Genomic DNA, 27,395 nt, shown 5'->3' with positions numbered 1-27,395 from the left:
TGGACAAAGTAAAGCACCATCAATAATTGGCTAATAATCTCTTCCTCATCTTCTTCAGGTTTTTTATTACAAAGATAAATATTATATAGCAATTTTTACTCTTGTAGAAGAATCCTTACAGGGAAAAAAAAAGATACATATCGGAGACAATCTATAAGCATGTGGAGGGGCATTTTCGAACAGGGATAACCATCTCTAAGGACGTCCCGGCGAAGGGGCGGGGAAACTCGTATTATCAAAACAAGATGGGCGTCCATCTTTCATTTCGATAATATGGTCGGGGAAGCCCAAATCTCAACATTTAGGTCGACCTTAGAGATGGTCGACCTAAATGTTGAGATGCTCGACCTTAGAGATGGTCGTCCCCAGTTTTCGGCCATAATGGAAACTGAGGACGCCCATCTCAAAAACGACCAAATCCAAGGCATTTGGTCATGGGAAGAGCCAGCATTCGTAGTGCACTGGTCCCCCTTACCGGCCAGGACACCAACTGAGCACCCTAGTGGGCACTGCAGTGGACTTCACAAATTGCTTCCAGGTGCCTAGCTCCCTTACCTTGGGTGCTGAGCCCCCAACCCACCCCCCCCAATCCCACTCCCCACAACTGTACACCACTACAGTTGTAGCTCTAAGGTGTGAAGGGGGCACCTACATGTGGGTACAGTGGGTTTTGAAGGGCTCACATTTACCACCACATATGTAACAGGTAGGGGGGGATGGGCCTGGGTCCGCCTGCCTGAAGTGCACTGCACCCACTAAAACTGCTCCAGGGACCTGCATACTGCTGTCAGGGAGCTGAGTATGACATTTGATTCTGGCATAGAGGCTGGAAAAAAAAAATTTTTATTTTATTTTTTGGGTGGGAGGGGGTTGGTGACCACTGGGGGAGTAAGGGGAGGTCATCTCCGATTCTCTCCAGTGGTCATCTGGTCAGTTTGGGCACCTTTTTAAGGCTTGGTCGTGAAAAAAAAATGGACCAAGTAAAGTCAACCAAATGCTTGTCAGGGACGCCCTTCTTTTTTCCATTATCGGCCGAGGACGCCCATCTCTTAAGCACGCCCCAGTCCCGCCTTCGCTATGCCTCTGACACGCCCCCATGAACTTTGGTCGTCCCCGCAACGGGCTGCAGTTGAAGGCGCCCAAAATCAGCTTTCGATTATGCCGATTTGGGCGACCCTGAGAGATGGACGCCCATCTCTCGGAAGATGGGCGCCCTTCTCTTTTGAAAATGCCCCTGATAGTCTTTTAAAGAGGGTTCATCTCTATAAAGGGGACTATTGAGTTAAGTAGTAAGGCATATCAAACATGATGAGAAATCCAATAGACTGTAGAATAGTTATATATGTGAAGGACAATTCTATAACTGAGCACTCACATTTACACACCCCTTGCATATATAAATGTACAGAATACTAGCACTTTCGCACCTTTGTTCACACTTATCCCACGAAAGTGCTAGTAGGGTGTGTCTAAGAATTAATCTGCAATGGCATGCCTAACTTGCATAACATGTAAATGCAAGGAAAGTGTACACCTGAGCAGAGCATGGGTGTCCTCCACTTATGCATGCAACTTGCACAATACTGTAAGTTGTCCTGTCCTTGCCACACTTATGCATCCTGTTATACCAGGACTATGCCATTATTGAATAGGATCTCATCCTGCAGCATCAAGGCATCTAAATGGAGGTACCCACTAATAGAATTTTCCCCTTAGCAAACTTGCACTATGCAGTACATACATCGTAGTTGTTTTTCCAGCACCATTGTGCCCCAGAAGTGCTGTTATCTGTCCTTCATAGAAGTTCAGATTCAGATTCTGAACTGCTGCTTTGGATTGATAGTTCTTGGTCAGCTGATGCAGAGAAACTCCAGCAATGAGTGTACTGGGTTCTGGTTCAAGGTTAGAAGAAAGACCATCTTCAGAATCTAAAAAGAATTATGTAAGGAAAAATTATTCAGAATCACCATCATACCATGCTATATTTTAATCAAATTTATATCCTTTCATTTCCAAAGGATTTTCAGGCTCACATGAATCAGTGTTTCTTGCTGACACATGCAAAGTAGGGAACAGACATCATTTGTGATAAATTGATATACTGTAATAATTCCACGGAGAGTCGAAAATATATTCTATGGACTGAGCCCTCAGACCTGACAAATGAACCCTTTGAAACCTAATGGATCAAATTTCAGCAGCAGTGGTGATCGGGATTTTTTAAACACTGGCCACAACTTTTACAAAATACATATATATTCAGCACCACTATATGTATAGAAGACACCCTCAGGAAAACTTGGGCATCCCGTTCGATTATGCCCCTCCACATGTATAGAAGGAACTTAAAAGTTAGCAATGGAACTTAAAAGTTAGCAATGACTACTAAATGTAGAAGTCCTTTTGAAAATTGACCCATAAATGTTTTTGTCACTTAAAGGGCATATATCTTGCTATTGTTGCAACATCTATGTGTACCTCTATATTTATTTGGGCATTTCTACGATACCCTTTACTAGATGCTGCCCGTGTATTCAACAGATGACAGAATTATTGCCAATTACTGTCCGATGGGATGGGGTTATTCTATAGTGATATGGACACAACCTACTAGAAACTGGAAACACTAGCTAATTTCAAATAGGCCATCAAAGACTTTTGTTAGTGACATGTAGCTACTTCCAAACCAACTAGAGGGGAAAAGTTCCTTGTGCAAACCATGGAAGTTATCAAGTCAAGAGGACATCGTTCTGTGACATCCGGTGCTACATGTTCTTCTTTTCTTTCAGGCACATTTTTCCTTGGATATTGCAAACTCAATTGAGCTATTAATAATAGTTTATACTTAAATGGCCTTGACACACTTAAATTTGAGTCTAAGAAAACCTTCAAGCACAGGTATCATGCTAAGGGCCTCTTTTACCAAGCTGCGGTAAAAGGGGGCCAGCGTTGGCGTTGGTGTGTGTTTTACACACACACTAAAGCCCCCTTTTACCCCTGCAGGTAAAAAGGAACTCTCGCTTTCTGACAGGAAATGGCCAGGCAGCAAGTAAAGTACTTGCTGCGCGGCCATTTTGGGGAGGAGCCCTTACCATCACCCATTCAGGTGGCGGTAACTGGGCAGCGCACGGCATTGCCCGATTACTGCCGGGTACAGTTCGGCACTACAAAAATAAATATTTGTTTGTAGTGCCGGAAATGATGGCACGCTAGGGGTCAGAAGTATCGCCAGGCTGCTGCGGTAGCATGGTAGTACTTCCTGTATAGCGAGCGGAATGCCACTTTGGGCTTACAACTGCTTAGTAAAAGGATCCCTAAATGAATAAAAATATGCAAGTCAAAGTTCCTGTATAAATGAGAAACACTTAATAAACACCATTTAGGGGTACAGCTAAACTATGGCAACATTCACAGTTTTCCCTTTCGCCCAATTTACTATGGAAGTCACTAATCTGCTAAACTACCGGGCAAAACTGTGCGAGAAGTTGAAATAATACTGGGATCCTTTTTCTAAGGTGCGCTGAAAAGTGGCCTGTGCTAGTGTAGGCATGTGTTTTGGACGCGTGCAGATCCATTTTTCAGTGCCTGTAAAAAAAAGCCTTTTTTTGCTGAAAATGGATGTGCGGCAAAATCAAAATTGATGCGCGCCCATTTTGGGTCTGAGACCTTACCACCACCCATTCACTTAGCAGTAAGGTCTCATGCGTTAACGGGGCGGTAATTGTCAGCAAACGTACAATGCCAATTACCGCCTGGTTTTCACCACGCACTGGAAAATAAAATATATTTTCAGACGCGCGTAACCGATACGCGTAAAAAATGAAATTACCGCCTGGGCCATGTGGTAGCCGGGCAGCAACTCCAAATTTACGCATTGTTGTGCGCGAGTAGGCACCAACGCGGCTTAGTAAAAGGGCCCCACTGTTTTCTAAAACAGAGTCAGTCCCAAAAATGGCAAATACAGATAAGGATCAAATATGCTTATCACATTCATATCCTACAAATGAGGAACAGCCTAAAGGTTAGAGCAGAGGGCTGAGAATCAGGGGAGCCCAGTTAAAATCCCACAACAGCAACTAGTGATTTTGGACAAGTCACTTAGGGACCCTTTTCCTAGGCTGCATAGGTGCCTACGCGTGCCCAACATGCACCAAATTGGAGTTACTGCCCAGTTACAATGTGGCCCTTGCAGTAATTTCAATTTTAGTGCCTGTCTGATAAATATTTTTTATTTTCTGATGCGCGTACATCATTACCACCCGGTTACCGTGTGAGACCTTACTGCTAGGTCAACGGCTGGCTGTAAGGTCTCGGACCCAAAATGTACGCGTGACAATTTTCATTTTGCCGCATGTCCATTTTTTTGAAAAAAAAAAAAAAAAAAAGAGGCCTTTTTACAGGCGCACTAAAAAATGGATCGGTGCACGCCCAAAACCCGTGCCTGCACTACCGCAAGCCATTTTTCAGTGCGCTTTTGTAAAAGGACCCTTAACCTCTCATTGCCTCCTTCCAGGGACAGAAAAATACCTACAATATTTGAATGTACACCAGTAGCTTTCATACAGCATATACATTTTTTTTTTAATAAGAATAAGTCATGAGTGTGGGTGCTGTGTATCTCAGTGGGGAAGAGAAAGACATCTTACATTTGAAATTAAAGGATAAAATGTTGTTAGTAATATTGGGTCCCTTTGACTAAACTCTGTTAAGTGCTAACACTTGCTTAACACGGGCAAAAAGGATCACCACAAAACATGTCAGAGCGTTTTGTGATAATTTGCCTGTCAGCATGTGCTAATCATGCATTATTTAACCCCAAGGTGTGTCATGGGTGGGGAAAGGGCATGGAAGCATTTTCCTGCTAGAGTATTCACATTAGTGTGTGCTAACTGGATAGCACAGGGTTAACGCAAGAATACTTAGCACCTCCTAAATAGGAAACGGTAGGTGCTCCCATGTTAATTTGTTGCAATCCTGCATGCTAATTGAAAAATTACCACAGGATCTGCAAAAACAAACAAAAGAAAAGAAAATCCTTAAAATACTGGTGCCTGAAATATGGGCTTAGCATGTGGGAATGTCCGCATTAAAACGCACTGTCCATTTTTTAGCATGTTTTAATAAATTGACCCATTGTTGTTTTAATCATGTAATTGCATTGTGTATAACTGCCTGTACGTGATTGGCATGGTGACAAATTGCCAGCTGCCCTGCTTGTAATACCAGTATGCAATCCTGAAGGAATGTAACCTGCACGGAGCAGAGGGTGCGGATCTGGCTGCCTTGTTGGGAAGCTTGTATGGACTGTTCAGGTATTTATTTGCCATCATTTACTATTGGACTGATATTCAGACCACGGGAGGTAGCCAGACTGCTTTCCACAGTTGGCGCTGGGCCTGGATATTTTAGCCGGTGTCAACCTATCTGGCCAAGTCGGTATTCAGCACCGGCCAGTTAAGTTGAAACTGGCCAAAAATAGCCCTGCTATTTTGGTGGCTTTATCGGCTATCTGCTAAGTGCTAACTGGTGATATTCAATGGGAGATAGCCAGCTATCTCCTGCTGAATATCACTGGTGCCATTCCTGGCCGGTTAAATGTTTTTAAATATCAGCCAGTCTGTTACTATGGAGAGAAACTGTTGGGATGAGAGAAAATCGTGGTCTCTAACTCCCCCTATCCTTACCCTCAGAAGATAACACCCTTCCACCCCTCATCCTCCACCTCCATATGCTTATGTGTCTAGTTATGGTCCGTGGAAAAGTTGGCAATTTCAGTCCTGCCTGTTGGTCATAGTATCACTTCTGCTACTTCCTTATTCAGTAGGCCATACCTATACCCACAGCATTTGAAGGGGCATTTTTTCTTCTCCTCCCATACCAAGATTCCCCCAAATCCATATTTATCTCAAGCATATTCATTGTGGATATCCTGAGAAAACAACTGGCTTGTAACATGTGAGGACTGCAGCTCTAATAAGTTTAGATTATACCTGACAAAAACAACATATTTAAAAACAGATAATGAATAGTAAAGCAGACACTCTACCCTTTTTATGGGAGGATGCATATTCATTTTGAGCCATGATATTGGTGAAAAATAGACCACTTTCTACTTGTAGACTTGAAGTTACGCAACCACAATACTCTCTCCAGAATGATGGAAGGACTGGGAAGTACCATCGCACACCTAAGCCATATTTTCCTTGCAAAATAGATAGATAGATAAATACATAGATTAGAAACAAGCAAGCAATCATTGTTTCATTTAAAATTTCAACAGCAGTCCTTCACCAAATCTCAACATATGTTTAAAACCAGTAATCTTAAACAACTGATTGGACAAGTGCTGTAGAATGGGAAGACATCTCTTCTCCTTTCTCGCTTTCACTATGTCCTGACTGATCTTTTTGGTATGCGTCGATTTCTGGATACTTGCCAGTTTTGCCATTGAATTTAATGCCGCATTTAGCATTAACGATCTGCATTGCGGAGGCAGATTTCCAGCTGATTTACAAGGCTGGCCATGCAACTTTGTGTTTGGAAATAAAAGAAAAATAATGCCTGCTATAGACTGGTTGTTGAGATCCAGCCCCTTCTCCTACTTCCACCTAATGCTTCCCTTTCAAACTATCTAGCAAACAAGCAGCTATAGCTGTAGCATAACGCCAACCAGCAAACAACTACACAACACCTTTTTTCTCTGGTTAATCATAACTATTGCTCAGTGAAAAGCTGGAAGTAAGAGAAAGAACTGAATATATGAATGTCATATCTGTTTCACTTATTTTATTTATTTTTTTAGTAGAAAGATCTATCAGAAGCTTTTATGTGCACCATATGGAGTGTTATTATCTACAGATCAGTCACTGCAACCGCTGTGGATCATCTCTGTAAGGAAATTCAGCATTCTTACCTGGGAAAACCATATTGACGTACCATCCAATAATGAAATAAATGAACGAATCAATCACAAGAAGCCAGCAGAACCACCCAAATGAGGTTTGTCTTGAACAACAGGTGATAGATAGATATTGTGCCACTGAATTCCTGTAGGGAATGACAATGTTAGGCTGCCTCCTGTTATTAATAGAAACAAAACCCAGGGCTGATAGATCAAATAACAGCTAAGCAACAAATTTCAAACATATACCAGCGGCTTAAAAAGTATGCTTAGGGCTGAATAGGCGGAACATCATCAATAAATCTTTTTGTGGGGTTAAGTGATCCTTTATAGCTCAAACCATACAGATTGCCTGTGAATATGGGACAGCTAGCATTATGAAAATAAAACAATTACCCACAATAATAATCAAACAGCTGTGTTCCCTGTGAGGGCAGAGGCTCTGGGGAAGGCAATTTACAAATCTCACAAAATCAGATCACCAAATCCCTTGTATAAACAGTAGATGACAAATAACTGGCTATGTTTTCTCTTTCATTGTTTTGGGATTGGTTTGGGTGTTATAAAAGTAAATAGATCCATCTATGTAGATAGGTATAGAGAAGTGCTAGTGAAAAGCTGATAAAATAATTCATTACTTCCATGCATGAGAGAAAGTCATTTGATTAAGTAATTCCCTGATACCTCCTGACTTACTGCACCTGCTCGGGCCTATGTGATGCTGTCATCCTATTGCTCTGAGCAAGCTGTATATTTTGAATGATAACATAGTTCTTGAAAACTACTTAAGTAAAGCAGATAACACATTTCCATAAAACATAGAGACTGTTTCACAAGTGGGTTAGGCAAAGTCATTTGTTTTATTGATGACAAGTGTCTTAAATGTGACTCATATAGCAATTTCAAAAACTGGCACAAATATTATATTTAATCCAAGAGCAGGAATCATTAACCACAGACCTTCAAACAAAGATTCCATTTAGCCCATCCATTAATAAAACACTAAGGGGGCCCTTTTACTAAGCCGCATAGGCGCGTACGCGCGTCCTATGCATGTCAGTTTTGAACAACCGTCTGGCTACCGCGAGGCCTGGGTGATAATTTCATTTTTTACCTGTGTCCACTAGGTGGGCTGGAAAATTTCCGGCATGTGGTGCTAACCAGGCAGTAATCGTCATTGTACGCGTGTAGACCACTACCACCCGGTTAACGCGTGAGACTTTACTGCCAGGTCAATGGGTGGTGGTAATTCTCAGGCCCAAAATGGACACACATCAGTTTTTATTTTGCCCCACGTTCATTTTCAGCCAAAAAAAAAGGTCTTTATTGCAGGTGCACTGAAAAATGGACTGGCGGGCATCCAATATACGCGTCTATACCAGCGCAGGCCATGTTTTGGTGCACTTTAGTAAAAGGACCCCCTTAGTTTCAAGGTATGACACCTCAGTGATGCAGATACCATAAGGTTTTTCAGAAGGGATTTTATCTTCATCAAAGTCATTTTTTGTATTTATAAACTTTTTTCAAGAACCTTAACAAAAAATTTTTATATTTTGTATTTCAAACTTAAATGTCTTAATCATAAGTATCACTTAGCTAAATAGTTCTTTCAGAAAAGGGGAAGCTGTGCCGACACGTGTTTCACCAATAGCTGTTTCAAGGCGCTCCCCTTTCAGCACTTCTATATGAAGTTGTTCACATCCCCTGACTTATGTCATACACATCCCCTGACTTATGTCATACACACCAAAGTTTCTATTCAATAATGCATTCTTCAGGGGTACTTAAGAAGAGACTGCTGAAATGCTGATTAATTCTGCCATCAAGTCAACATTTGCTAAGTTTCATCAGCATTTCAGTTATTTTTTCTTATATGCTAATTCAATCCATTTTGGTGTGTGGGTTAGTGTGTTGTGTGTGTGTGTGGGGGGGGGGGTTGAGTGTGTGGGGGTGTGTGTGTGAAATGTTATGACCTGAATTCGTTTGTAGACTGTAATACCTTTCAACAAATGAGTACGAGGATAATCTAAAGATTTTATTGGTTGTAAGACTGCAATTAAAGGTCCAGTTTACTAAGGGCCTGATATTCATTGGGAGTCATGCAGATAGGAGCCACTCCTACATGGATAAATCTCACTCACAGGAGCCATACCCAGATTTTCAGTGGCATTATTTGGATAACGCATACAAAGATATCCAAGTACTGTGTGCATGTACTATGTTGTAATTAAATGAGAAAAAGCCTCAAATGCTAAGGAAAGCTCCTTTGTTAGTCACCCAACTTAAAGGAGCCACCTTTCATTCATCATAGGCTGAAAAACCTCTTAGATGTTACAATCTCAAACTTAAGATGCCAATCAGGTTTAAGTTTGAGATTGTAACATCTAAGAGGTTTTTCAGCCTATGATGAATGAAAGGTGGCTCCTTTAAGTTGGGTGACTAACAAAGGAGCTTTCCTTAGCATTTGAGGCTTTTTCTCATTTAATTACAATATAGTACATGCACACAGTACTTGGATATCTTTGTATGCTTTATCGTGGACAGATATTGATGATAATCCAAGTCTTGATTTGATTATTTGGATAATGTCACTGAAGCAAGGTTCTATCTTAGGAGTCACCGCCCAGGAAAAGGATCTAGGTGTCATTGTTAATTACATGTTGAAACCCTCTGTCAGTATGTAGTGGTGGTTAAGAAAGCAAATAGAATATTTGGAATTATTAGGAAAGAATAAACTGAGAATATTATAATGTGTTTGCATTACTCCAGGGTGTAACTGTACCTCGAATATTGTTTTCAATTTTTGTGAAAGCAGTTAGCTTAGCAGGGTTTTAAAATTGTTTGGATAATTTCCTAAGTGAAAAGATCATAAACCATTATTAATATGGACTTGAGAAAATCCACTGCTTTTTTCTAGGATAAACAGCATAAAATCTGTTTTTCTTTTTTGGTATATTGCCAGGTTCTTGTGACCTGCATTGGTTTATGATCTTTTCACAGCAAGGCTTATGTTCTTATGGACTCACCACTTTGGCATCATCTCAGTAGTGCTTAAATTTAGGTATGGAGCCTCCTTACATAGTAACATAGTAAATGGCAGCAGATAAAGACCTGTATGGTCCATCTAGTCTGGTCAACAAGATAGACTCATTTTACATGGTATGGAGGAGTAGCCTAGTGGTTAGTGCAGTGGACTTTGATCCTGGGGAGCTGGGTTCAATTTTCACTGCAGCCACTTGTGACTGTGGGCAAGTCACTTAACCCTCCGTTGCCCCAGGTACAAAATATGTACCTGTATATATGTGAACTGCTTTGAATGTAGTTGCAAAATACCACATAAAGGTGGTATATCAAGTCACATTTCTCTTTCCCTTTATATGTGTACCTGAGTTTGATTTGTCCTTGCCATTCTCTGGGCACAGACCATAGAAGTCTGCTCAGCACTGTTCTTGTACTAAAAGTTCTGAAGCTAACGTCGAAGCCCCTTACAATTTACAATCCAGCCTATCTATATTACATGTGCAACGAAAAACCATGCCCATGATCTGCCCCAAACCGTCCATAACCCTAAATTTATGATCTTGCACCTAAATTTACACATATAAATATCAATTAAATCTAATTAGTGCCAATAACTGCATGCACAATTTTTGGTGACTTTTATAGAAGGGTTTATGATAAGTAGGTGTATACTTGTATGCAAGCTGAGTGTAGATGTATTTGATGGAGGAATTTGGATGGAGCATGGGTGGTGTCACAGTGTACATGCATAGGTTATAAAATACACACAATCAGTCATAATACATCTTATTATAGAAATCTGCTGGACCATCAGGAGTTTGAAAATTGCTGTGAGGTGGATATTTGGATGTTATGAGCAGGGCATCCCAATTCTGATTTGGACATTCTTTCTAAAATGCCCCTCTAGTATTCTATAATGCAATTTGGATGTCTAGATGTTGTTACAAAATGGAGTCTTGCTGTGCAGCATCGGGGCTTCTAAAAGGAAGTGCCCAGTTATAGAATTGCTCCCTATGTCTGTAGTTTTGCCTTCATGCATGGTGGGCAATTTTCAGATACTTGATTTATGCAGGTAAATCATTTTACACACAAAAAAATCACCTTGGAAATAGCTTTCTCAGTTATTTTAAGCAGCAAACTTACCAACATCTTGTGATTCATAACGAGAAATGTACTGACTGGCATAACTGAATGATGTGGGAGCAAACAGACCCTGTGAAAAACAAATAAGAGGAGGTTTAAAGCATAAAGTAAAAAAATCTTTGGAGCTAATTGATCAAAAATGTACTCTGTGTTAAAATTAGTTTTGGACTTATCAATGGACCTATCCAAATGGTTTAGTAGGAAAACATTTGTCAGCAAAATGGAAATGACTTGGACTCGGGCGATATTATGATAAATTTGCTTCTTTGTGCTGATCAAGGCTAAGGCCTCATGTACTAAAGTGCCAGTTACTTTGCAAAAGTGTGCTATCTGGAAAAATTCTACAAAGGGCAGCAAAAATTAGGTGCCACAAATATGGACACTAAGCACCAATTCCGTAACAGCAATTAAATGCACAATTGTTTTTATAGAACAGGGTTTATGTCAGCGTGTGCATGCCTAATTTTAAGCAATGAGCACTTATGCCAGTGTCAAAGGCTGGTGTAAATGCTGGCACCTAAAGTTGCCAATTGCATGTATGTGAAAGTATTTTGTAACTTAAGCGTGCAACTGCAAGACACGTTCGTGACCCACCATGGGCATGCATCCTTTGTAGTTATGCATTATAGCATTTAGGCGCTATCCTCCGGATTCTATAAAGCGTGACTTAAGTTGCACATGCAAATCCAGTCATATTCTGGATTTGCTAATGCAACTTAATTAGTTAACAAGCCAATCAGTGCTGATAATTGTAAATTAACAAGAAATTATTGACACTAATCGGCATTAATTAGAATTCATGTGTAGAACTCTCTAAGCATATTCTGTAAAGTGATGTGTGTAGATTCTAATGCACATAGCTGGGGTGTGGAATGGGCATATCATGGGCAGTTCTAAAATCTATGCGCATTGTTATAGAATATACCTGGTATGCGCCTAATTTAGGATGCTCGGCGTGTTCTATAAACCATGCCAAAATTTAGGCGTATTTATTTTGGTGCAGATTTTTTAGGCATGATATATAGAATCTAGCCCTATGTTTACAGAATAATGCCTAAGTACAGTACTACAAATTAGTGCCAATTAGCACAATTAATAGCAATTAAGGATGTTAATTGGTACTCAATGCCAACTGGCACCTAATTTAACAAGTTAGGCACACAACTGGAACTATTCTATAATTTGTATGCCCAGATTTGCAAGCTTGTTAGAAATTTGGGCATCTAACTATATAGAATCCAGGGGAAATGCTTAGAAATGAAGTGCCAAATTATAGACAATGTGTACTATGCTTTTGTGCAAAGTGCAAACTTGTAAAGTCACCTTGCAAACATATGCTTTGTAGTGATACATTTTCATTTAAATGAAGGTTTATTTATATTTAACCAAAAAATGCAGGCGATCTGCAACCCACCAGATGTGCAAAATAAAGAGCAGACCAGCACTCTGAAAAACAAGGCGATTTGTTAGAAACTGCCTTGTTCTTCAGAGTGCTGGCCTGCTCTTTATTTTGCAAGTTTAATTAAATTTAAAATTAATAAGCTGCAGGCCATCTATGTAGTGGCTGAATATCATAGCCACACTGAAAATTTATGGTCCTGTGATTACTCTACCCCAGTCCTCCACAGATATTGGGAGACCAGTAAGACAGATTTTCATCTTGTCACTATCCATATACAGGCTGAAAATCTATGGATAGTGAATTTGTATGGTAATCAATAGAAATAAAACAAAATAAAACATGGAAAAAAAATAAGATGATACCTTTTTATTGGACATAACTTAATACATTTCTAGATTAGCTTTCGAAGGTTGCCCTTCTTCGTCAGATCGGAAATAAGCAAATGTTGGTAGATGACAGTATATATAAGTGAAACATCAAAGCATTTCAGTGACAGTCTAACAGGATGTGGGTGGATAGGTGAGAGACAGGAAGAGTCGGGTGGATGAGGGACATGGAGATATGCATGGAGATAGCAGTAACAATTTTATGGTTTATGTCCCTCATCCACCGACTCTTCCTGTCTCTCACCTATCCACCCCCACCCCTGTTAGACTGTCACTCAAATGCTTTGATGTTCACTGATATATACTGTCATCTACCAATATTTGCTTATTTCCGATCTGACGAAGAAGGCAACCTTCGAAAGCTAATCTAGAATGTATTAAGTTATGTCCAATAAAAATGTATCATCTTATTTTCTTTTCCATGTTTTATTTTGTTTTATTTCTATTGAATTACCTTTAAAGTGGACTAACACGGCTACCATACCTCTCTACTCAAGATGGATTGTATGGATACTGGCAGCTGGTATCCATATTTGAAAAGTGACTATTCTAGTGGTTCCCAAACCTGGTCCTGGAGGCACCCCAGTCAGTCAGGTTTTCAGGATATCCATAATGAATATTCATGAGAAAGATTTGCATGCACTGCCTCCGCTGCATGCAAATCTCTCTCATCATATTCATTGTGGGTATCCTGAAAACCTGGCAGGCTGGGGTGCCTCCAGGACAGGTTTGAGAACCATTGACATATTTTTTTAAACCTAAAATGTAGTTTGGTTTTGGGGGCAATAGAACTGCTGTCTGGCACTAGACCACCAGGGTGGGTGGGAGGTGGGGGTAGGGTTGCCCACTGGATCACAAGGGACAGTTTTTTGGTTTTGGGAGTTAGGGGGCCTAGAGGTCCACCAGACCTCCAGCTCCCTTTTGCCCTTGTGTCAGGGAAGGGTCGGGGTAAGGGGGGGGGGGGGGGGGAAAAGACCACTGGGCACCAGGGAAACATTTCCGGTGGGGGGAGGGGGTTATGGGGGCCCTGTAAGCATGCAAATGCATACTGGACAAGGCTCCGCATTCCTCCCCAATGCTCCACAAACCCTCTCGCCAGCTCTGAGCTGGCGTAGGGTTTCCCACACCAACAGTGTCCTTGTTTGCCATGCTTGCCCGCTGAGCACTGGGGAGGAATAGTTAATGCCCTGTTTAACATGCATTCGAATTCTTTGATCATGGGGAGGGAGCAAATGCGGGGTGCTAGTATGGCGCTAATAGCCTGATCATCAGCCTCCAGAAGCCTTGCTGAATGAAAAGGAGAACTAGAGCACATTTAACAACAAGAGACTCACCAGCAATGTCTTTACAGCAAAGCTCAAATAGTGCTCACTTGCGATCATCACAATGTAGGGGAAAAAGGAAATGATGTATATAAGGCTGCCACTTAGAGCCGCAATATTTGTATTGTTGGAAGAAGGAGCTGATGAGGTAACTCATGGCTAAAATGGAGAAACTGTAATCCAGTAAGTAAAGGAATAGGATGAACCCATTGCTATGTGGAAGAATTTTCCCCACTTTCAGTGTGATAATAAGGATGATGACGGTAATTAAGAGAAAGAGGCTGCTCTCTATGAACCAGGCACAGAAATGGCTGCAGGACTTGACGCCCATAATCTTCATGTACTGTGGAGGAAAGAACAGGGAGTTGCAATGATTTTCAAGTAAGGAAAACAACAAATATGAAGTAAAAACAGTCACGTTAATAGCTCTATAAGGTATAAGTTTACCAGCACAAGTAACTTTCATTATGTACAGGTCAAGAACTCAATGGGCAATACAGATTCCTTTATCTACTTATGCTCTTTCTTATTGACTTGACATGATTTGGCATAACATGGGGTGATTCCATTAAACCATAGAGGCTGGCTAAATTACCAATATACAAGACAGGTGTATCAGTGGGGAATATTCAGGTAGAAGCAATATAGTCATGGACATAGTTTGGTGGGGGAGGGAGGGGCAAGGGGAAGCAATACTCTCTCATATTCTGAAGAACAGTCCTTGAAGGTAATGGACACATGTGTTATCAACTATCATATATATATATACTACTAAAAAGGCCCTTTTCTGACACAAATGAAACGGGCGCTAGCGAGGTTTTCCTTGGAGTATGTATGTTTGAGAGAGTATGTGTGAGAGTGACTGTGTAAGAGAGAGAGGGTGAATGTGTGAGTGTGTGTGTGTGTGACAGAGAGAGAGTGAGTGTGGGTGTGAGGGTGTCTGTGAGCGAGAGAGTGTGTGAGAGAGAGAGTGTGTGTGAGACAGAGTGTGAGAGTATGTGTGCGATACACTGACTCTCTGTGAGACCGAGAGAGTGTATGTGTAATCTGTTGGGTTGGTCGTGAGCCCTTGGGCCCTGGCCGAGACCAGCAGGGCGCCGACCTAGGCCAAGGGGAGACCGACCCACCACCACACACCCCAGCTACACAATACCTCTAAGCTACCCCTCCCCGCAGTCCCTCAGGAAGAAGGGAAATAGGCAAACAGGCGGGCCTCGCGGCCGAACCGGAACCCAAGCATATAGAGCCACTTGTATGGGCTTCACGGCCGAACAGGAACCCAGACACCACACAGGAGGGGTGAAAGAACCCAGAGGGCCCCCCGGGGCCCCAAGATGCCAGGACACGCGCTGGAACACAGCGATAGGGCAGAGGGAGAACCAAAAGAACCAGAGTGGGCCACGCCCACCCACGGGGACTAGCACAGGACAGGGGAACTAACACAGCAACCCCCCCCCCCCACAAGGGTAAGGAAGCTCCAGGCAGAAGCCAGAGGAACCCAGACACAAAGGAAGGCAGAAAGCCTTTGCCTCAACCCACTTGCAGACAGAGGCAAACAGAACACAAAGGGTTAAGCTTGTAGAGCCAGCCGGCACACCAGGGAGAGAGAGAGTTCCATAAATCAGCAAACAAACAGAGAGAATGCTTCCCGAGGAGGAGCAGGGCTGATAGAACAAACAGACTGTCAGATGCAGAAACCACAATACACACAGTAGACAAAGGGTTAACTCACTGAGCCAGCAGGCCGGGACACTGGGAAGAGAAATCCTTAGAGTAAACAAACAACCAGAGAGGACGCTCTCAGACAAGCAGCCTAGCTGAGAGAGCTGAACAAGGCCAGCCCCCACTGAGGAACAAGCAGCTGGCTTCCCACAGAGAACTGCAGCCAGCGAAGGGAAGCCCAGCTGGAGGCAAGAGAACTAATTATACACACACACACACACACCAACACACACACACACGCTGCCCCCAGCTAACACAAACAAAGGGAAAGGAAAGAAATCCCTGAAACAGGGAAACTCAGATCAAGTCAGAGCACAGAGCACGTTCTGACCAAGAACTGCGGCTTTCAAGTCACCACAAGAGTGTAAATAACGCGAAAGCAGAGGAACTCTTCAGCTGCAGGCCTAAAGTACTATCCCCTGACGTCAGCACAAACCCTGGCAGCCAATCAGAAGAGACGTCCCCCCCTCCCCCTCAGCCAAACCGGCAGAATCATAACAGTATGAGATCGAGGAGACTGTTTGAGAGTGACTGTGTGACACATAGAGAGTGAATGTGATACGTGTGAGACAGAGTGTGTGAGAGACAGTGTGTGAGACGTGAGAGAGAGAGGAGAGAGAGAGAGAGTGTTGTGTGATAGAGATACCCTCCCCTCTCCCTCTCTGGTCTCAGGACTCCCTCCCCCTCTGGTCTCCGGACCCCATCCCCCTCTCTGGTCTCAGAACCCCCTCCCCCTCTCTGGTCTCAGGACCCCCGCCGCAATGTCTCCCCTTTTTCTTTCTGCATCCTTCCATCCAGTGTCTCCTTTTTTTTCCGTAACCCTTCCATCCAGCATCTTCCCTCTTTCTCTCCCCATCCTTCCACCCATCTACCCTCTCTCCTGATCCTTCCATCTATGTCTCTCTCCCCCTCCTTCTATCCAGTGTCTCTCTATCTCCTCTACTCTTTCTGTTCATTGTCCCTTCTCTCTCCACATCCTTCCAGTCTCTCCCCTTTCTCTCTGCATCCATTCATCCATCTCCCCCTTTCTCTCCCTCCTTTCATCGTTTTTCCCTCTTTCTCTCCCCATCCTTCCATCCGTCTACCCATCTCCCGATTCTTTCCATCCCGTGTCTCTCTCTCTCTCATCCCCTTCTTTCCCTCCAGGCCCACCCACCCAACACAGACCTGCCAAGTCTCCCACGAAACACGTGGTGCCAGCTCCCATTTCCAGCTACTGCTGCTTCTCTTGTTGAGCAGCAGCGGCTGCTACAAAATCAAAAACAGCTGTTTTTAAAAAGCAAGCGCGGCACCACAGGCAGCCATCAGGCATTAGCTGTCGGCTCTGCAGCCGCTCCTCTCACCTCTCACGTCGCTGCGCTCCTCCGGGGTCTGCTACAGGGGCAGTGATGTGAGAGGCTGAGAGGAGCGGCAGCAGAGCCGACAGCCAATGCCTGATGACTGCCTGCGGTGCCGCGCTTGCTTTTTAAAAACAGCTGTTTTTGTTTTTGTAGCGGGTGCTGCGGCCCAACAGGAGAAGCAGCAGTGGCCAGAAATGGGAGCTGGCACCACGTGTTTCGCGGGAGACTTGGCAGGTCTGTGTTGGGTGGGCGGGCCTGGAGGGAAGTGGCTGGGCCTGGGCGGTGACCTCGGGGGGGGGGGAGCCGTGGCTGTAGCGACCTCATGGGGGGTGGAGGGGAGAGGAGCGGTGGTGACCTCGGGGGGGGGGGGTGGAGGGCGGAGCAGTGGTGACCTTGGGGGAGGGGCATGGCGGCGGATGACGTCAGCTAGGCTTTGGAGCCTAGCAGACATCTGTGAAGAAAGTCACGGACACAGGCAGGCAGAAGCATTGAACGTTGGAGGTGAGAATTTATTATATAGGATATATGATGGTTGATATCTATATCTATCTATCTATCTATCTATCTAAATACAGAGATGAGGAGAGAGAGGAGAGAGAAGAGAGATCATAAAGGGTCCTACTCAACATACAAGAGATGTAATGTTCAACAATAAATGACATGAAATACTACTTTCATATCCATATCTTACTGAATATCGGTTGGTTCCCACATAACTTTTAAAACCCTTTTTGAAGGTCTCATGACCTCTTGTGGCAGCCTTGTATTGAGGAAGTTGTCACTAGAGACAGGAACAAGGAGGATTTGATCCTGCCCCCAATGGACCACCAGAATTGAATGTAAGCCCAGGGGGGTCGTTGTGGGGGTAGGTGGGAGGGAACTAATAAAGGTCACAAGCTGGGGGGAGGGGGAAGAAAGGAGGGGGCCATTTTGGTGGGGGCCTAAGGGGACTCAGGAGATCTTCAAATGGGGACCCACATATGCCCCGGCGGGCACTGCGGGACAATTTAGCCCCTGATACTTAGTACCGGTGCCCACACATTGCCCGGCTCTGAATATCTGGGGCTAAATTACCCAGTGATAGTCAGCATTTTAAAAAACTTTGACCACTACCAGCTGATATTGGCCAGTTTATGTCCAGCAATTTTCAGTGTGAAGAAAAAGGATCCAGTTCAAATGTACCATCAGAACATTACAAATGCAGCACATGCAATATTTGTGATATTACTCTGCAAACTAAGGAGTTGGTAAATCCAAGAGATGGAAAACAATCATTTTGAGGAATTTTACGAATTGCTAGACAGAATGCATCATATATATTATCATATGCACTTGTCCAAAATTGTATGTGAGACTAAATTCCAGCCCCCCCAATATGCAGCCAGCAGTGCTTTGACTGCCTGCTGCTGGTGTTCAACCTGGATATTCAATGCTGGGCCATTTCTGGTGATCGGCTTTGAATATCCGGTTCTTGCAAACGTGGCTAGTGCATGACCAGTTAAGTCAATATTCAGACTAAACCGGTCATGGTTTAACAGGCAAAGATAGGACTGCTATTTACGCGGTCTTATTTGCCCATTAAGCCTGGTTGGTTAAGTTCCAAATATCAGAACTTAACCGGTCACTCTCCCAGAACACCCCTAACATCACTGGCTTTATTTTCAGTGCTAACCTGCCATTTTCAGATGTGATAACCAGTTAAATGCTATTGAAAATGTCTAATTATCCACCAAGACACAAGTTAACCGATCAGCAGCTGTTCTCGGCCGGTTGACTCACACTAAATATCAGCCGGAAGATGTTTAAGAATCGAGTTTGAAAAGACACAGAATTAGCGAATCATTAGTTACACATTGATAGAGTTAGTGTCACAAATTTGAGTCTTAGATGTTTGGCCACTGATGTTGAACCTGTACACAAGAGAGTTGACAATTTGAGATGATTGCAACAGTGAAAATTGCATTGCATCTACAAATCAAATTCTTTAGAATTTCATGGACTTAATAGTTCTGTAGATTGAAATTTTTTAAAAATCAGTTTATTTTATGTTTAATATTTGTTGAGATAGATGAGTAACTGCTATGGTTACACAGCGATCATATTGTATTTTTTAGGTTGATCTATGCATTCAGCGCTAGTAACAGGAAGTCACTAACAGCACTTGTGCGAATGAGCTAGCGTTTTCTATAAGCATCGACACCATTTTAGCGGTCAGGGTGCTCACGACTAAATAAAGCTCCCTGATAATCAACAGCAAGTTGAATATGAATGTATGTATTATTGTGTTTTTGTAGTGAACTTCTAAATGATTTTTTGCATTGCAGATTTTGTGCCACATAGCATGAGAGAGCAAGAAGTAAAATGCGGGTCTCCATAGCAACACTGAGTTAAATGTCAACATATCCTGTTAATTATATAGAACAGTAATATAACCCTTGAAAAAGTAATTATAAAGGTGACATGGTGGCCATGTTGGGTCATTAAAAGATAAGTGCATCTTTATTTTTTGCTGAACTTCATAAGAAAGTGATTGAAAGAGAAATGTACTCAGCTCTAAGAGAGTGGATTTAAATTTTACATCACATCTTTGCACATTACATCACATAACTAAAAGTAAATGGAGGTTTTTAGACCAATGAATGAAAATTGGAACCATTTAAAAACAGACATATTTGCAGTCTGCCAAAGATGGTTCCTGAGGTCTTTGTCCTTTTAAAGTAAGATTTGGATATGAAAGTAGTATTTCATGTCACTTATTGTTGAAAAACTTAATACCTCATTGTATGTTGAGAAGGCCACATGTGCTCCACAGCCCATCTAAAATGTAAAGCCCTCTTCAACTGCTCCACCACTACTTTGTTTCCTAGTCCCCTGTTCAGCCTCATGACCCATCATATTCCCTTCTCAAACTACTCTTCCTTCTAGGTGCTGTGATGCCTTTTTCAGTGAGGCAGTGATAGCAAAATTAAAAACAGAAACAAACTCCTTGGAGCCTCCATGGCACTGTAATGTGAAAGAAACTAAGCAGTTTACAAAAAGCAGAATACACGTCTGTTGAAGAGCTTTCATTCCATTCACTTTGAAACATACAATGCACACGCCAGGGGCGTAGCTATCATGGGGCCACGGGGGCATGGGCCCCCATAGATTTGGCCCTGGACCCCCCTGCTGCGACCCTCCTGAACCCCCTTCCCACCGCCAACCCTCCCCCACCGCCGTCGTGTATCTTTGCTGACAGGGGACCCCAACCCCCACCAGCCGAAGTCCTCTTCTGAGCCGTGTGGCGTTTCTTGCTGAATGATCTGATCAAGTTTCTGTGCGTGCGTCTGATGTCCTGCATGTTGTACGTTGTACGCACGTATAGAAACAGATTCAAACTTGATCGGATCATTCGGAAACGCCGCGCGGCCGAGAAGAGGACTTTGGCTGGCGGGGGTTGGGGTCCGCCGCCAGCAAAGGTATGCGGTGGGAAGGGGGTTGAGAGGGTTGCGGCGGCAGTGGCCACCGGGGGGAGGGGCTAAAATGTGCCTGGACCCCCTCCCATCGAAGTCTGGCTACGCCCCAGGCACACACTGCCCGAGGTGGCCATGTTTTGCCTTTCTAAAGGCTCGCATCAGGGGCAGAAGATGTTATTCTGCTTTATTGTGGACTGCTTGGTATTGTTTGCAGATTACAGTTTCCTTTTCTTAGATTTCCCCATGTGAAAGAATCTGCCATGTCCTGCTCTGTACGGCAGCAGGAAATGCACATCAGAGGGGATGGGACATGGCAAAGAAGAGAGGGGAGAGAGGAGAGATACTAGACCTGTAGGGAAGGAGAGGAAGAAGGAAAGATGGAGTGTGGGTTACGGGACGAAGTAGGAGAGGTACTGGGATCTGTTGGAGAGTAATGAGAGGAACAGATGCTGAACCTGGAGTGGCAATAGGGTATAATAGGAAGGGGAGAGAGTACTAGGAGATGAAGGAAAGAGTGTGCTTGGGAGAAAGGGGTGAGAGACAGCAGTTGGTGAGATGTAGAGAGGAGTGGCCTAATAGTTAGTGCGGTGGACTTTGATCCTGGCAACCTGGGTTCAATTCCCACTGCAGCTCCTAGTGACCTTGGGCAAGTCACTTAACCCTCCATTACCTCAGGTACAAAAACTTAGACTATAAGCCCCCTAGGGAAAGAGAAGGTATCTGCACATAATGATTAGTAGCAGTAGTAGTAATGTGCCAGGGAAGGTAAGAATTAGTGAGTTAGTGCTGTGAGAAATGGAGCAAGAGATGAGAGAGAATGGCAAGAGGAAGAAATGAAAGACAGTATGTAGGGAGGGGGAGGGAAGAACAGGAAGATGAAAGGTGAGAGAGGAACAAGATAACAAGGGAAGGTTTGGGAGGGGGGAAATAGATGAGGGAGAGGAAGTGGAAGGAAGAGTAAAGACAGGAGAGGGAAAATGAGGAAAGGGAAAAGAGAGAGATAAGAGGAAGAAGAGCTGAGAGAAATGTAAGGAGAAGGAGAGATGAATGGGAATAGGCAAAAGTATAAAGAGAGGGAAGGAGAGAGAAGATGGTGTGAAGGGGTGGAGGGGGAGATGCAAGAAAGAGGTGAAAGGTGAAGGAATAATGGAGTGAGGGGAAAAGATGAATGATCAGAGAGACCAGGAGCAAGGTGAGTTTGTGAAAGAGCTGGGGGGGTGGGGGGGGGGGGGGGGGGGGGGGAGGAGAATGGAAGTGCATACAAGAAAAAGGAAAACTAAAGTGGAACCTATAAATAAGCAAAAGAAAGATGACAATAAGATAGAAAAATCTAGAGAAATGCTTAGAAACACATGAGTAACAGAGGGAAAAACTTAGAATCGAGAGGAGAGGAAATGTGGAAAAAGAAAATGAATAATAGGGAAAGTCTAGAAACATGAAAATAAATCAAAACAAAACAATAAGGAAAACACATAAAGGGAAAACAATAGGAATATATTAACAAATAAAAAGATGTTGGTAGCCATGACTGGGTAAGTGGGAAGTTTGAAGCTGGTGGCAGCAGCCTGTGAGAATGGTTTGGGATGTGAGTGATAGTGTGTATGAGAGTGTACATGGAAGAGAGGATGAATGTCGGGGTGGGGAGGAGAAGGGAAGAGAAATAGATGCCAATCTGAGGAGAGGCAGGAATATTCCCTTCTCTCGGCCCCCCATCACACTTGCCCCTTCCCAAACAAAGTTGGCAGACTACACATATGAATATAGGCCTCAACAGGCCTGCTATAACTTGAAGGAACTGATTAGATTTTCTCAGCTTCCTTTATTTCATATTTATAGATATGGCACGCCTTAGTCCACCAAAATTTAACATAGTAATCTTCTTCCAATTGGCAAATATCATTTGTAATGTTAGGGAAATTAGGAAGTCAAATAGCCTCTATGTTCTTTGGACAAGGTAGTGTCAAACCTCAAGGACCTAAATATTAATGATAACACTCGATCTATATGTAGAATTTTTATAACACAACCCTATTTCACACCAAAATACAACACATGGGTGATCATAAATCATATGTATCAGTGCTCACGGACATTTTCACAATGCTATTAACATTTTGTAAGCTTGCTTTCTATATTTTCCATGGGGTCCAAAAAGTACGGTGAGCAAAGGTGCACAATAATTAAGGCTGACAGAGAAAAAAAAGCCAATTTAATGTCAGACCAAAACAAATTCTATGGATAAGGTCTTTTTGCACACTGGCATCTTCCCCAAACCTTCTCCAAGGCAGCAGGCAGTAGATTTAATTTGACTGTTTTTCAACTTTTTACAAGACACTGAAGTAGCTCTCCCACTGGGTACAAATTTTGTACTGATATTTTGAATAGTCTAAATAAAAATTAGCCAACCTATCTCTAGTGACATTCCCATCTCAGAGAGGACATTAACAGGGAAAGGATGAGCATTGAATGAGTTACTAGGATGAAAGGCTAATGACAGAGAGAGTACTGTATTACCAATCAGATTAAGTCATTCTACCTCCTTGCTTGAGAACAGTTTTAGAAAAAAAAAACCCATCTGATTACTTCAACTGGTTTGCACACAATCTTATTAAGTATATAATGTTGAATCTCCTCCATCAACAAACTCCTGGAGCTGTAATTCTTTCTGTACACAAGCTTCTCACAAAACACAGCGACAAACAAGACCCCAGGCGATCTCAGCACTAGGGGAAGGTGAAACTCACAGCATACAAAAACTGCAAAAAAAAATATATAAAACGAAGATACGTCACAAAAACTGTATTTAAAAGATTTTATGTCTCAAATTCTGCAAAGGTATGTAATTGGGTTCAAATTATAATGAACGCCATCAGTGCCCTGCAAAGGTAATGATCTGAGACTTTATTATTACTGCTAAATACACAGGGAGTAATTCTATAACTGGGTACCAAAAGTTAGGTGCCTAGATGCAGTACTCAGTGCATTAATTCTATAAGTGCATCTTGGCACTGACATTTTATTATAGAATGCTAGTATAAAGTTGGCATCTATGTACCTACATTTAGGCACGCTCACATGCCATGTCAACAGTAGGCATAAGTGGGCATGCTTATGTGTGATACTTATACACATAACTTACAGTATTCTATAAATGACACTGAAAAAATCGGTGCTCAATGCTATTCTATAACAGGTATTCAAAGATGAATAGCATTGAGTGCCGATTTCGGTGTCCAAATTTGGATGCCAGGACTTACGTCTACTGAAACTAGGTGTAATTTCTGGTGCCCAATTTGGGCACATATCCCCGGTATTCTATAACACTGTGTACAAATTTTAGGATCACCCTGACCATGCACCTCCCATGGCCACACCGTCTTTTGGAATGTAAGCTATAGGATTTGTTATAGAACAGTGCATACCACATGTGCATGCAAATTCAAATTGGCACCAATTAGTGGCAATTAGCACCCGATTATTAGCATAACTGGCTCATTAGCCAATTTAGTTGAGAGCACATCTTGGATTGGCGCCCAATTTTGGATGCCATATATAGAATCAGGGTGTCTGTGCATAATTGTTTGACCAATGCCCTATGCCCCTCCCCTGTAAATGCCCCTTGCATTTACACGCTAAGGAGTCCTTTTATTAAAGCTTAGTGTGTGCTAACAGACAGTGCACTAAATGCTGCGTGTCCTACTTTATACCTTAGTGCACACTAAGCTTTAGTAAAAGAGCACCTAAGTGAGTTGTGTGTATAAAATATAACTCAACTATCTGTGTAAGTACTAGTATTCTACACAGTGTCTGGAAAAAAAGGGACCCCAACATTTTTCCAAATAACCCAAAAATATCCTACTACAGCAGAAACTACTGCCTGAAATTTGAGACATTTCTGAGTACTTTATTTTTCAACCGAATGGATCTCCAGCTCATTGAGCTTGCGAAACAGTTGAGATCTTAATGAAACTCCAGAACTAATTGAGCCAACGGCTCAGTGGCATCAAAGACTTTGTGAATGTGTCAAGGTCGAAGGAGGACAGTTTGAACATAAATTATGAATTAACTAAGAAAGAAACTCACATTACATTAACCCCCATTAATGTGTTTTCAAAGATCATACTAAACTTTTAAACAGTTTGCAAGTAAGGGTGCCCATGCTTTTTCTGGACACTTTGTAGAAGAACTTACATGGGCAAACAGCATGTAAATCTGGCCACCAAGTTATAGAATGTAGGGGACAGTTACAGAAAGGTTTATATGCATTTGTGAAATATACAGCTTTTAAAAAAAAAAAAAAAAGTCTATAACTTACTTATCCTTAGTGTAGCAGGGATATGGCATTGGTTGAAACTGGACCGCAATGTTTTGTAAATTCTTCTGAGTATGCATTTCAATGATTGCTCTGTCAATACTTTCTTGCAAGAAGACAAATACTCTGCTGTAACTCTGATACTGGGAAATTGAATTATGAGGACCTGGAACCCAGTAAGTATCACGGATTCCATCTGTTGGCTCAGAAAACACATACTTCATCCTGATGGTATACTTGACATGCAAAGGTAAGGTGGGTTTGTCAGAACTTGCTCTTCTGTGTCTTCTGCTGGTGGAAGGAATCTGGAAAATGACACCTAATACAAACAGAAACATTTTGTTTTCAGAATTGTTTTGCCCACGTTATGCTGCTTTTCTCCACAGTGCCTAGCCAGTAGTGCTCCTGCTTTTTTAATGTTGATGTTACTTTTATGTTCCGTCAGGCGTATGGACAATTTAAAAAAGCAGGAGCACTGCTGGCTATGCACTGTGGAGAAAAGCAGCATGCCTTTACAAGTTTAAAATGTATTGTTTTACAACAACTAATCTTAAGTCGTAGGGGCGGGGACAATAAGTGGCGTCTTGCACAGTTGGAGCAAAGATGGATCTTCCGACTGAGGACAGTCAGCCCGAGAGGGTTGAATCTCAGACTAGAGTGGAATCACTTTTTCTGATATATTTTTGGTTCCTACATAAGTTCTTCCTTAAAAAATCATGCCTGTCTTTACAAAACGTATGTCTGTCTATCTGATCCCTAGCCTAGAGAAGAGAATGATTGGTTACAGCTCGTTGTAGGCGTCTGACATGGAAAGTATAAAAGAGGGCGCCATATTTGAAGTAGATGAATACAGGGAGCTGCAGTAATGGGACCTGCGTCACCAGTAGAGTGATGTGTGTAATTGTGGTTTGGAGCAGAAAAATCAGCCAAGATTAAGTTTGAAATTGTGAAAAGATTATCTTTTATTTTATTTTGTAGAAAGACACAACACGGACCCTGAGGAAGGATCGAAACTCTGGCCATAGTTGTCCGTGGCTTTCTTGTCTGCATTAATACCCTCACCTACAGTAGATAAGTTAAGTACAAAATAAAATATCTGTTTGAAAAAATTTGAAAAAATAGAACAAAAATTTAAAACAACCAAAAGGAGGAGGAGGAGGGACGGAGCCAATGGTGAAAGTGGGATGCCGCCAGATGACAGAGAGCTAAACTAAGAGCATATTGCTATATAAGAGTAGGGGTGCACAGTTGAGGGCTTCTTTATCCTCCGAAAAACCCTCCATGTTTGTGTTTGATAATAGAGAGTTAAAAGTCTGCTGTTGACTGTGATAAACCACCATAAGCAACAAGAGGATTGTTATATTTACAGTATAGTGCGTGAAGTATCCTCTTGAGCTCAGAATTTTGAATAATAGAAGGCTCTTTTAATGTGCCATTATGTTATTTATATGATAACAATAAGCTTGAATTGCTATGTTTTTGTTGTTTTCTCATGCATGGACCTCCTTTGCCTGTCTCTTTAGCTTCCTAGGCTAGTTTTTTCTGTTCTTTCATATGCTTTCTTTTCTGGGTATTTTTATGCACTCACTCTCTCTCCTCTCTCTGTCTGGGGAGCTGGGAGAGCCAGCCAGGGCCTATTTTTCAAACCCAAATCATTGATTCACTGCAGAATCTCTGGTTATAGTATGCAGGAAAGCATTTATCAGATCAATTTCCTGGAGTGGAGAGCTGGATTCAGAAGCAGTGGAAATGATCGTTCATAAATAGAGAACACTACAGTAGCTCTAATTAAATTGCTTCAGGACAGGAACGTTCTGCAGCCTTGTTCCAGCGCAGGGGCACATGACTAGTCTCAATGCCTTCCTTCTCAATTGGTGGGTGGGCTTTCTGTACACATATCTTCCCATACTGCTCATAACAATGACTCTTAACTCAATTAGGATTGAGGGACCATGATCCTACTAGTCTCCTAATGGCCAAGCAAGCCTGGGGATTGGGAGTTATGAAGATTCCCCAACACTGATCATGTATGATTGGGATTATAATGCTGCTTCCCAATGTCATGTTCCACTCTTACAGCGTGATGTTGGAAGTGTACCTCTGACTGCCCTGAATTTGCCTAACAGCTTATCATAGGTCCTTCTGGCTCTCTAGGAGAAACTCTACTAGACAGTCATAGTTTAAGTGGAAGAGGTTTGTTGTCTGGTGTGCTGGAAAGGTCCTAGACTCCTTTTTCTGTCCCCCACAAAAGCTGCTTGAATACCTTTTACATGTCTCTGAGTTAGGTTGAAAAACAACTCTGTTATGGTACACCTTAAGCAGGGTTTCCCAGTTCAGTTCTCAGGACACACCAAGCCATTCTGGTTTTCAGGATATGTACAATGCACGAGA

The 27,395-nt window shown here is 42.5% G+C and overlaps 1 protein-coding gene across 1 annotated transcript in view; it reads right to left on the bottom strand.

Moving 5' to 3' along the window:
* ABCA12 (ATP binding cassette subfamily A member 12) overlaps positions 1 to 27,395 on the bottom strand; it is a 542,556-nt gene that overhangs the window by 154,083 nt on the left and 361,078 nt on the right. Inside the window, 9 exon segments of the mRNA XM_030210844.1 lie at positions 1,742 to 1,928; positions 6,047 to 6,202; positions 6,914 to 7,003; positions 7,006 to 7,047; positions 11,066 to 11,135; positions 14,188 to 14,304; positions 14,306 to 14,518; positions 23,276 to 23,489; positions 25,008 to 25,323. Of these exon segments, the coding sequence (XP_030066704.1) occupies positions 1,742 to 1,928; positions 6,047 to 6,202; positions 6,914 to 7,003; positions 7,006 to 7,047; positions 11,066 to 11,135; positions 14,188 to 14,304; positions 14,306 to 14,518; positions 23,276 to 23,489; positions 25,008 to 25,323 (1,405 nt within the window).

The sequence above is a fragment of the Microcaecilia unicolor genome, chromosome 7, assembly GCF_901765095.1.
Source record: "Microcaecilia unicolor chromosome 7, aMicUni1.1, whole genome shotgun sequence".
Lineage (NCBI taxonomy): Eukaryota > Metazoa > Chordata > Amphibia > Gymnophiona > Siphonopidae > Microcaecilia > Microcaecilia unicolor.
The sequence above is the reverse complement of the archived record's forward strand: the minus strand, read 5'-3'. Positions and strand labels throughout refer to the sequence as shown.